The sequence below is a fragment of the Aquarana catesbeiana genome, linkage group LG08 (assembly GCF_042186555.1).
Source record: "Aquarana catesbeiana isolate 2022-GZ linkage group LG08, ASM4218655v1, whole genome shotgun sequence".
Classification (NCBI taxonomy): Eukaryota; Metazoa; Chordata; class Amphibia; order Anura; family Ranidae; genus Aquarana; species Aquarana catesbeiana.
The window spans coordinates 265479651-265492506 of NC_133331.1; the positions used below are offsets into that span (position 1 = coordinate 265479651).

General features: G+C 44.7%; 1 protein-coding gene across 3 annotated transcripts in view; it reads left to right on the forward strand.

Annotated features, from left to right (window-relative positions):
• LOC141106406 (membrane-spanning 4-domains subfamily A member 4A-like) overlaps positions 1-12856 on the forward strand; it is a 107915-nt gene that overhangs the window by 39985 nt on the left and 55074 nt on the right. For all 3 annotated transcript variants that reach the window (XM_073597171.1, XM_073597170.1, XM_073597169.1), the window contains 2 exons: positions 6728-7008; positions 8919-9029. In XM_073597171.1, coding sequence (XP_073453272.1) covers positions 6733-7008; positions 8919-9029 — 387 coding nt within the window. In that variant the 5' untranslated portion in view covers positions 6728-6732. The remainder of the gene's footprint in view (positions 1-6727; positions 7009-8918; positions 9030-12856) is intronic.

Sequence of the window (12856 nt, forward strand, 5' to 3'; positions counted from 1 at the left end):
GCTAATAGTGTATGTGGTTTGTTTGCTTTGTCATAGTAGGTTTGCCGTAATCGTATTAGCGCCTTCTCGATTTTACCCACGTCTATATCACTAAGACCAGCCCGCACCTGTACAATCTCTCTAAGGGTTTTTAAGGACGGAGAGGAGAGCAACCTTGCTTCCAGTTGTTTAAGCTTAGCCAATAGGGCTATGCGAGCCGTATTAGCTTTCCTCTTGAGCGCCGTGGATAACGAGATACATTGGCCCCTGAGGACAGCTTTATGACCCTCCCAGAGAGTAGCAATGGAAATCTCTGGTGAGCTGTTTTCTGCAAAATATAATTTTTTTCCAGGTCCTCCCTGGAGGGGTCATGCTTAAGCAGAAAATCATTCAATCGCCAATGACACGTACGAAGGGTTCCCGGGGACAATGCCAGGGACAGGGTTATTGGGGCATGATCCGACCATGAGATAGCTTGAATGTCTGAACTCTCATGAGCTCTCAGGGTTGGGGCATTCACAAAAAAAAATCTATGCGCGAGTGGGACTTATGCGGGTGGGAGTAAAAAGTGAATTGTTTAGCTGAGGGGTTTGCAGTTCTCCAACAGTCGAACAGGGCGTATTTCCTGGTCAATTGGCGGAAGTGAGAGCACCTTCTCTCGAGGGCTTTGGGGACCTGCCTCTGTCCGAGAGAGTGTCTGTCTAGGCAGGAGGAGAAGGTCAGGTTAAAGTCTCCGCCAATAACCAGGTACTGATGGGGAAATGCAAATAGTCGTTTATACACTTTAGATAGGAAGGTGGTTTGGTTAGTGTTAGGGGCGTATATATTACAGAGTGTAAGGTCAGCATTTTTCCACGTGCCTCTCAGGATGATATAGTGCCCTAGGGGATCCGAAATTAGTGATTGTAACTTGAAAGGGGAGTCTTTTTTGAACAAAATAGCCACGCCTGCTCGTTTACGAGGATTAGAAGCTAGGTATATCTGGGAATAATACTTAGTGGCGAATGCCATATTATCAGTCTTAGTAAGATGCGTTTCCTGGGTGAAAATAATGTCAGCTTTAGATCTTCTAAATTCCCTTAGGGCTAAGCTTCATTTAGTATTGGAATTGAGACCTTTCACATTTAATGATAATATGTCAATCATTGGGTGGTAAAGATATAAGAAGTATTAGCTTACCAAGATGAGTGGAACATGCTTGGATACAGGGGATGATAATCGACTGGACTTTCAAATAAGGTACATACCCAACCAGGAACATGCTCCTACGGGCTAGGTCTGGGCTCCAGAGGCGGGGGGCACCCACAGTACACCAAATTACAAAAAAACAGAGAAGAGAGAAGCCAGGGGCGAGAGAATAGAAGGAGAAGTGGACGACAAAGAAAAAGAAAACAAAGGTTAGTACAAAATCAAGTAGTAACCAAATGAAGTTTAACCCACTTGAACAGAGTGGTGGGTTGGAAACCCTCGGAGGGCCCCCCCCACGTGGGGAATGAAAACATTACTCTCCACAGGGGTTATAGGGGAAGCCATTCGAAGGTCTCCCGGGGAAGGATAGGACAGTCCCAAAACGGCCGCTATCCCCTCCCAGATCCGCCTGCAGTTAAGTGATTATGCAGCACACCGTGATGGAGCAGCAAAATAAAGAAGAACTTTCCTTTAACAGCTAGTAACCAGATAACCATGTGATTTAGACCAAGGCAGCAGATAAACTCAACTAATGCTGATTATGCTCAGTGATGGACCAACCGCCCCAATATTGGAAGTGTTGGCAGGGTACAGACCCATCAACTCTGCCCAGTAGTTCTTTAGAAACCCGGGATGGGCGAGGGCCATTAGGTACCTATGTTAGCACATTCTACTGGGGTAGAGGATGGGAGGACAGGGAAGGGAAGGAGGGGGTGGGGAACGGTAAGTGTGGGGTGGGGGGGGGGAGGGCCAGGATAGCGGGATGGAGGGGAAGGGGGAATAAGGGAGGGGGGGACCCCATTGATAGTTTGTGAGAGGTAGAACATAACCGTAGTATATCAGCAATAATATTGTACCTTAAAGTTTCATAAGTGCTAAATCTTTAACCCGTATTCCCACCTAGTGGAATTGAAAAAGTAAAACTTAGGGTCTAACCCTCTGTGGAAGAAACAAGAAAAACAGATTATTTCCTGAGCTCTCAGCATGCTAAGCAATATTCGTGACATCTCTGCTAATAACTTATCCTGATCTGGAGCCTTTTGGTCAGCAAAAAGAAAAAGCAAAAAAAAGAAAAAAAGGAAAGTCATCTCTGGTGGGTGTTTGCCGAGGGACTATTGGGATGTGGCCTCTGTCGCTTTCTCCCGTTCACCTGAACCCAGGGCTCCGGACGAGGTGGTGGAGTGGGTAGGGGGTCCCACCCGGGTGTGGGGGGAACCGGAATGTCCAAGTCCTTACAGAACGAGTGGAGGTCTTCCGGGTATCGCAGTGTGGTGGATCTCCCATCTTTCTTTGCTGTGAGGCTAAAGGGGAAACCCCAGTGGTAGCGGAAGTCATGTTCCTTTAGTGTTGTGAGGAGTGGCTGTAGGGAGCGCCTTTGCTGGAGGGTGATCCAGGACAAGTCCGGGTACAGCTGTATAGGAGCTCCATCAAAATCAATGGTACGCATGTTGCGAGCTTTTCTCATTATATCTTCCTTCAGGGCGTAGTTATGGACCCTGCAGATTACATCTCTTGGTCTTGGGCCTGGCCCTCGGGGGCGAAGAGCGCGATGGGCTCTGTCCAGCTTGACTCTTTGATTTTCCGGGCGACCCAAAACGTTGTTGAAGATGGCTTGCAGTGTGACTTGTAAGTCCTCGTCATGGGTCGCTTCTGGGAGGCCACGGACTCTAATGTTGTTACGTCTGCCTCTATTGTCAAGATCCTCGAGATGGCGTTGAAACTCTCTAAGGGCCGAAGCTTGCGCGGATAATCGATCGTGTATATGAGAGACTTCCATCCTTGTATCGTATGCTGCTTCTTCTATAGAATGGACCTTAGCAGACAGGTGGTGTAAATCAGTGCGGAGCATGTTAATTTCAGATCTACATGTGTCACGTACCTCTTGGATGAGCATACGAAAGTCCTGTTTCGTGGGCATGCAACGGACATAATCCCTCCAGGAAGTACATGCATCAGGTTCAGGGTCAGGGTCCATTGTGATATGGGCATGTCGATCCCTCATAGTAATGGAGGAAGTGTCCAGTGGGGAAGGCCCCCTCTGTAGTGCATGTGGAGGGGTCTTGAGATTAGACTGTCTTGCCAGATCACTGGCGTGTACTTGTGCTGCGTGAGCTACATGTGAATAAGCCCCCTGCAGCTCTTCAGGCCGCTGCGGTGAGGAAGGCCTTGCCGCTATATTAGACTCCTTGTGCTGCAGGGATGAGGATGGTGACTTGTCCCTTGTAGCCTGGGGTCTCTGTGGCAGGGAATTTGGGTCCCATTCCTGGGCTGAGGATTCCCACAAAGGAGAGGCTTGGCCTGCACTCGGTGTTGGTGTAGGCCCCAGTAGGCAGGGAGGAAACGGCTGAGACAGGCTGCCAAGTGTGTCACCCATGTGGGATAGCATAGGGCTGGCCTGGGTGCTAATAGGTGGGATCGGTGGGCGATCGGGTAGCAAATCCCCCTCAGAGGCATACCTGTCCGTTCGCTTTCCCGGGGAGAGCCGCGGAGGAGAGGAGGAGAGGGCCGCTACATATGACAGTGGAGCCGGCGCCATCTTGGCCTCGTGGTGTCTCACCGGAGCTCCGAGGCCAAAGTACTCCATAATGAGGGGCGGGGGAGCCGAAGAGGATCTTGTGGCATGTCCCCTGGGTTCCGGGTCTTTAGCCTTGCGAGGTTTGCCCATGTTATTGGTGCTTTTTAGCTGCTTTTAGCTGTTTGCAGGCGGATCTGGTCAGGAGCTCTAAGGAGACACGTCCGCTCCGGAAGCCACGCCCCCAAAATTATACTTTTAATCCCAGACCCTATATCATTTATAAAGATATTAAAAAGTAGGGGGCCCAGCACTGAACCTTGGGGTACACTACTGATAACCTTAGACCATTCAGAGTAAGAATCATTAACCACTACTCTCTGAATTTGGTCTTTTAGCTAGTTTTCTATCCATTTACAAACTGATATTTCCAAGCCTGTAGACTTTACCTTACACATTAGTCGTGTGTGTGGGGAACTGTATCGAACGCTTTTGCAAAATCCAAGTATACCACGTCCACAGCCACCCCTCTGTCCAAGGTTTTACTTACCTCCTCATAAAAAGAAATCAGATTTATTTGACAACTTCTGTCTTTCATGAATCTATATTGTCTGTTGCTTAAAATATTATTTTCCAGCAAGAACTCTTCTATGTGGTCTTTTATTAAACTCTCCAGTAACTTCCCGACTATAGAAGTTAAACTAACAGGTCTATAGTTACTTGGTAAAGACTTTGTTCACTTTTTAAATATAGGCACCACATTGGCCCTACGCCAATCCAGTGGTACTATTCCTGTCATTAATGAGTCCCTAAAAATTAGATACAAGGCTTTGAAATGACAGAGCTCAATTCTTTTACGAGCCGTGGGTGGATGCCATCTGTTCCAGGTGGTTTATCAACCTTTAATCTGTCTAAATATTTCTGGACCATATCACTTTTGAGCCATTGTGAATCATTTGGGGCTGTGTCACTACCACCCCCATTATGAACATGAGCCCCCCCATGCTCCTTTTGTATACACAGAGCTGAAGAAAGTATTTAATAAATTAGCCTTCTCTTTGTCCCCAGTCACCCACTCCAGAATATTTTGTAAAGGGCCTACATGCTGAGACTTGACCTTTTTACTAATTATATATTTGAAGAATTTTTGGGGGTTTGTCCTACTATCTTTTGCAATCTGTCGTTCGTTTTGAGCTTTGCATCCTTGATTTCCTTTTTACATATTCTGTTATATCCTTTGTAACATTTAAATGACACTAGTGTTCCTTCATTTTTATATTTTTTAAAAGCTCTTTTCTTATAGTTTATAGCTTTTTTAACTTTGCCCGTGAGCCACATTAGCCTTTTAAACTTATTGCCCATGGGAATAAACTTTGCAGTGAGTTCACAAACAGTCTTTTTGAAGAATTCCTATTTCTGTTCTGTGTCTATTGATGCCAATATTCCCTCCCAGTCTAAGACCTGGAGAGCAGCCCTCATCCTTGGAAAATTTGCTCTCTTAACGTTAAGTGTTTTTATCTTTCCCGTATGTGTTTTTTGCTTACAACTAACATCAAATGAAATCATGTTATGGTTACTGCTACCCAGATGTTCCTTTATATGAACATTAGTAATAAGCTCTGCATGGTTTGAGATTACCAGGTCCAACAGAGCATCATTCCTAGTTGGGGCCTCAATAAACTGGACCATAAAGTTGTCCTGTAATAGGTTTAAATGTTTGCCTTTTAACAGTTTCAGCAGTGCCATTACTCCAGTCAATTTCCAGGTAGTTAAAATCCCTCAATTATTATCACTGTCCCAGCCCTTGCAGCCCTTCCATCTGTGCAAGGAGTCTCCATCTCCTCATTAAAATTGGGTGGTCTATAACAATCTCCAATGATTAACTTTGAACTACGCACATCTATATGCAGTTCCACCCATAATGCTTCAGCCACATCACATTCTCCATCAATTAGGTCCTCATTCACACTTGTTATTGGAGACCTGAAGACAGCCTTTGTCCAACCAGCCTGGAACATAGCTTCTCACGTGCAGAAATTGTGGCGTGGCACTGGGAATCAGAATCAGCCTATCAACTCTTTACTTTTGTCCCTAGTAGTTTCAAATCTGTAATGCAACCCAACGTTTAACAACCAGAAGTGGCCTTCAGATGCCCAACCTGGCTCTAGCCTATACTGGTTATTGAGCCCTGAAAAAAAATAGCTATAAAATCCAAGGACAAAGTGGACAGGGTTAATTAGACCAACGTGAGCTGTTTATAAACTCTAACTCCATAATAAACAGGTTCAACTTCTAATACATTGGAAGGTGACCGCTACACACATACAGTAGCACAGACCTAACTATCTGGCACTGTGCATGTGAGATAATAACAATAAGACAAAGATTAGGCACCCAAAAAGCTATGGGCAGCTTTGGTTAAACTATTAGAACATAGCAATACTTGCCTAATAGTCACTACTTCCAGTCTGGGTAAAAATACAGCAGCAGTAGCAGCCCATCGTGACTCAATTCTCGCTCTGTTTCTCTCTCCACTTCCTCCATATGGGGTTTTTAAAGTCAGCCCCCAGAGACAGGAACTGTACGTAAATAATCTCTGTGAACATTAGGCAGCAGAGCCACTTACAGACAGTACAGGGCAGCACATCCCTGGAAAATTTTTACAGAACTGCATTAATTTGTGTATTTAATATCAGCTTGGAGTTCAACTTTAAAACATATCTAAACTCGTAAATTGCAACATATCAGTTTTTATTTTTAAATCCTTAGATGTGGTGGTGCATTAGGTTCCCTTTTTAAAGGCTTTTTTAACTTTTTGTTTAGCTGGTGATCCCATAGCTTGGAAATCTGATAACACTGTTTGAGATTTAACTTACAGAGGTTCTAAACATTCTTAAACATGTATTTTTTATTTTAGGAATCTTCTCCTAATACAGTGGTTAAGTAAAATATTGTCTCAATGTTGTTTTTTTTTGTTTGTTTTTTTTTGGAAAAGCATACAAAATCCTGGTTTTAACTTTTTAAACATTTTTTTTCTTTCTATTTTAGATTTCATGATGTCAGATCTTGCGAGTGAATGTGAGACTCTAATAAACGGCACTCCATCTGCAGTCCCATCTGCGGTCCCAGCGTCAAATGTGCCTGTGGCATCTTTCTTTCAGAATATCAGTCCTCCGCCCCCCACATTCTACATCCCTCCTTCAACCCAGGCCTTGAGTGTCCCCACTGTGGCACCACAATGGTGGCTGTCCGCCATCATACCACAAAAGATTGACCCATCTTTACCATTTTTCCAAACATTTCTTAAGGGTAAACCAAAGGCTTTGGGAGTAAGTATTAAAGGTTACTATACAGCACACAGTTTATACAGGGAGCCCAGGAAATTATGGGAACCACATCTAAAGTGTACCTGTCTTTTTGCAATAGACAATATGATGCATGAGGGGGAGTAGAGATGGAGATACAGGTATGTAGCGTAGACCCCTAATAGGTCCCGCAGATTTGTCTCAGGATCCATGCTCAATCAGGTGCTACGCAGCCAGGCACACAGCACCTCCCACAGTCTCACATTGCAATGACCAGGCAGTGTGTATCTTTTTAGGGTTTTAAGCTGGTTGAACTTGGTTCAACCAGACAGACCGGCTAAAGCACTACATGGCATCTTTTAGTCTGACTCGTTGAATGGCCCCTTGAGTGCCTAGGGGCTACTGGTGGTTCATACAACAATCCAGCAGAGGAGGGCATAGAGGAGGAGGAGGGGGTGGTGCTGACAGATCTCACATCATCACCACCAGCTGTATGGAGATGTGGTGGAAAAACAAGCTCCAGCACTGAGCCCTTTTCTGCATCCTTTTCTATTTGCAAGCACAGTTACCCAGTGTGCTGTGAACAAAATATATTGTCCCTGACCATACTTGCTGGACCATATGTCAGCAGTAATGTGGACAACGTGGCTGACTGCCTTGCCCAACAATGCCAAAACATTGCCTTCTACGTGATGATACAGAGATAGAACGGGCTTACGTGCAAATAGATTGCAGAAAGTGCTGTACCACAATGGCAGGTTCCCAGTAGCTAATTCGCGGAAGGGGGCAGAATCCACCAGATAGAAAGACAGGAGTTGTAAAGCCAGCAATTTGAACAAGCTGGAATTTAGATGCTGGGCATGTGGGTGTCAGGGAGTGTATTTTTTTTTCTTTCGATGCAGCAGCTGGGGCAGAGAAATTTGCCTGCTATACTCTACAGATGGTGGTATGCTGTGACACCCTTTGCTACACCATCATCCCTGTCAGTGGAGGCTGCTGAGAAGTCATGAGATATAGCGGGTGTAATGTAGCGGGGGTAGGCATGAAAGGTGAGGAGAAGAATTGTGTCCCTTTTGTGTGGCTTTCGGGTGCTCTTGCCAAGGGGTTGAGTGGTGGGGTTAATTAGCTTTTGAAGCATGTGGTACCCAAATGGCTGGTGTTTTTGCTGAGCTTGATCTGCTTGCGGCAGAGATTGCAAATTGCAACAGTGCGATCGGCTGCACATATGTTAAAAAAGGCCCACACAGCTGAGCTGCGGGAAGTGGGCCGGGAGATAACAGTTCCACAATCTTATGGAATGGGGTGGCTGCTGTTTACTCTTCCATGATGGCTACCTCTGGAGGACATCCTGCTTCATCGGGTGTTTCTCCCCCTCACTTACCTCCTTTGCTCTATCTGGCACTCAAGTCGTGTCATTGACCTCATCATCATCATTCCCTCTATCCTCATCATCACTAGAGCCAACTTAATGGCATAAGGCTTTTTTACCTTCATCCATTCAAGTACTTCCCTTTTGTTCTGTCTTCTAAAGGGGAAGTCAGGCCTGGCACCAGTGGATTGGGGGGTGTCATCCTGAGGGATCCTGTGTCTGATTGGACACAGAGTTCTGTTGAGATTGGGGTGGATTTTGGTATCTTCCTCTGTCCTCCCCTCCTGTTAAGTACTGGTTGGTTTAGTTCTACCTAGAGCCTCCCCACTTCTTCTATGTTCTTCTATCTTCTGTATTGCAATTAGAATTCTGTACTGCAAAAGAATGAGAAAATGTTCTTTGGGGAACTTGAATTTGCCTTGAAAGAATCCCCATCTGGGTTCAATCATTAGTTGGGCAAATATATTCATTTATTTCTAGCGGACCATTAGGTATCAATTGCACTTAGCAGAGTATTGTTTAAAGCTGCATCAAACTAATTACACCTTGTTCTTTCTCTGCTCAGACTCTGGTCATTTTGGCAGCCATATTGGAGATTGGCCTCGGCATTGCATCGGTCTTCACCAGTTTTACTATCACGTTTCTAAGTGGCATTCCTTTTTGGGGCCCAGTGCTTGTAAGTACCTTTACAATTTGCTGTTTGTGATTGTAATAACTGGGTGCAGAAAAGCATCGGCCTGCAGTACCACCTATTGGCTAATCATAGATTAACTTTCACCAATGTAAAAGGGGAGGGTTTGAATCAATGTGAGATGTTATTGCCTGTGTCAGCATTGGAGAGTTTCCCCACACTTCCTGTCCTGGTGACCACTCTCATTTGATCACTGGGACAGGAAATGGGGTTTAATCTTCCCCATTAAGAACAAAGACAAAAAGAGTAACTGGAAAAAGTTCTATCTCTTTCTTATGACCATCCAATCATATTTCTCTTTGGATAGCATAAGTGAAAAATTGCCATTTAAATATGCACAAGTGTTTCAACAGGTTAAGCCCCTGTTGTGTGATTAAGGCCGATAGAGAGGCTAAGCCATCTAACATGGATTGGTAGCTTTTTGTCACTTACAGCTGGATATCGCTGTGTTTCAGGACAGAGCTGTTGAAAAAATGTTGAGCAGGTGGTGAATCATCTGCTGGTACAAAATGACTGCAGTATAGAGGAAAGTATAGTGCAGCATTTCTCAACATTTTAACCCCTGAGGTATCCTTTAAATAATTTTCAGGTCTTGTGGAGCCCTTACTAAAACCATTGGGGCACGATGCAAATACCCCTTACATTGGTGGCCAATGAGAAGAATGCCTCCCTTACAGATACAGATAGCTAAAAAAAAATATTGGTGTCATACCACTGATTCTGCTCGGAACTAAGCACACATCATCGGATGGGAGGTCAATCAGCTTAAGGGACCTCAAGCAATCTCTGAAAGGAACCCTAGGGTTCCAAGGAACTCTGATTGAGAATGGCTGGTCTAGTGAGTTTATGTCAAGGGTTAGTTTAGGTTAGTTTCCATTTAAAAGGGTTTAAATTCAGTTACAGGGTTACAGTAAGTCTACAGTTTCACTAATTGAGGGAAAAGTGATGAATCCTTTTAAATGCCCATCTCTTCTACTACCAATGCTTACCTTTCCTGCTAAATCCCTAGGTACAGTTGTGCTCAAAAGTTTGCATACCCTTGGAGAATTGATAATATGCACAATGTAACATTTTTAAAGTAAACATGAGGGAGCAGGCAAACACATTTCTTTTATTTCCCATGGGATTATTATTCTGGTACAGTAATTTTTATTGAAAAAATATAACATCTTGACAAACGTTCACCCACGCAGGGGCGTAGTTCAATGAACATAACGATCTTATAACATGAATAGGAAATAACTATTATAACATGAATAGGAATTTACTAACTATCAACTGGGGGACATATGGGGCACCCCATAGGTCCCTATACATCACCAGGGCATAAGGGCCAACCAATTAGGGTCCAAGTGCACTAGATCACAGCGGAGGGACATGCGTATATTAGTCCAATGAAAATCCCTGTCACAGACCGGGATGAACATTTGGCAGAAAGATACAAAACTAAAAAAGATTGAAAATATAGCGATGGTGGCCGCTAACCATCATGAGGTGGGCCTCAGCTTTGAGGATCCAGGGTGACCCAAGGGCACAAAAGACCAAGAGCGGCCCTAGGAATAGTCTTGATTTCAAAAAGAAAAAGGAGGGAGAGGAGTGCAAAAACCAGGAAAGGCAGACCAGAATATAGAGAAAAGAAGGGGAGAAGGAGAGGAGGGGAGGAGTCCTGCAGGAGGTGAGAGTGACAAGACCATTCTCAGGAGAGGCCCAGACTGCTCAGGTGTAAAGTGGGACGAGCATAGGTCCACCAAGGAGACCATACTTTAAGAAATTTATAGTGAAAGTCATTTAAAATACTCAACATTTTCTCATTGATCATGAGATCAGTTAGAGTGCTCTTCACCATAGCAAATGGAACAGAGGGCCTCTTCCAAGCTCTGGCTATAACCCGTTTGGCCGCAATAAACAAATACGTTGCCAGTTTCTGTTGGTAAGAATACAAGCCCTGGATCGGGCAGTGCAACAAAGAAAATTTAGCATCTCTGTGAATGGGTATATGAAATAAGGAATGCAGGTGGCCAAACACCCTGGGCCAAAACCCTATGAGGCGAGAACAGGACCACCAAGTGTGTATTGCATCACCCCGCTGACCACATCCTCTAAAGCACCAGTCTTTATAGGATGGGTTCGCACTCACTATCTGGGCTGGGACCTAGTACCACCGTAAGAGGACTTTGTATGCAGCTAAAGTAGCCATGTTGAAGGAGCATTTGGCCACAGAGAACCAAGCCTTGTTCCAGTCATCCGGTTCGATAGAGGTCTCCAAGCCCTGTTCCCAACGCAACTTATAAGACACGGCCCCAGGCAAGTCCATAGCGTTTAAAGAAGAGTAGATTTTGGCAATAGCTCCTGGGGCCCCATGGAAATGAAAGCAAAGGAGTTTAAAAAACATTTTTTGGAAAGGATAAACGGAATTGTGTCTCAACGAAGAGACCCAGTGGCTTGGTTTAGTATGGTGATAGAATTGCAAAGAGGGTGCCTCATGGGTGTCCTGGAAGCAAGACCAGGAGGGAAGAAAATGCGTTGAGATAAAATGTCGGACCTCCCTGAAGTCATGGAAGGACCACCAAGAGAAAAAGCTTAGTTGATCAAGGCCCCGCGGGAACAGGGGGTTACTAAAGAGAGGGAGGAGTGGTAGAAAGGGGAACATGAGGTTACCCGAGTAGCGAACAGAGTCCCAGAGTTTAGGGCTATAACCCATAAGCGGGCTGAGCGAGGGGAGGGGGGGGCGAAGCTTGTAAGGAAGCCAAAGTAGGGCCAAAAGCCATGGGATTCATATTCAGTTGTAGGCTATAACAGAACGGTACAATGATAAAACAAATTATGGCAACAAGTAAACAAATTAAATTACCCCTTTTTTTAAAGTGTGCATCTATGAGGCCCCAAATTCTTGAAGGCGGTTCCCATTCATCTTTGGCAAAATACCTCCAGGTCAGGCTGCAAGTTTGAGATCTCCACAGATCTCGGTGACATTAGGGTTATGAGACTGTGATGGCCACTCCAGAACCTTCACCTTTTTCTGCTGTAAACTCTGGAGGGTCAACTTGGCCTTGTGCTTAGGGTCATTGTCGTGCTGGATATTCCAAGTGTCCCATGCTCAGCTTTCATGCAGGAGAATTGTCTGCCAGTAATTTCTGATAACATGCTGCATTCATCTTGCCATCAATTTTCACAACAATCCCCATGCCTTTAGAGCTCACACACCCCCAAAACATCAGTGAGCCACCACCATGTTTCACAGTTCGGATTGTATTCTTGTCGCTATAGGCCTTGTTGACCCCTTTCCACACATAGTGCTTATGGTTGAGACAATAAAGCTCTATTTTGGTCTCGGCACTCCAGATTACAATGTGCCAGAAGCTGTGAGGCATGTCAAGGTGTTGTTGGGCATATTGTACCCAGGCTTTTTTGGGGCATTGGTACAGTAAAGGCTTTTTCCTGTCAACTCGACCACGCAGCTCATTTTTGTTCAAGTAATGTCATATTGTGCACCTTGAAACAACCACACTATCGTTTTCCAGAGCAGCCTGTATTTCTCCTGAGGTTACCTGTCGGATTTTCTTTGTATCCCGAACAATTTTTCTGGTAATTGTGGCTGCAATCTTTCTTGGTCTGCCTAATCTTGGCTTGGTATCAAGAGATCCCCAAGTTTTCCACTTCTTAAAAAGTGATTGAACAGTACTGACTGGTATATTCAAAGCTTTGGATATCTTTTTATATATTTTTCCATCTTTATAAAGTTATATTACCTTGTTAGGCAGATCTTTTCACAGTTCTTTCCTGCTCCCCATGGCTCTGTGCATCAATGTGAG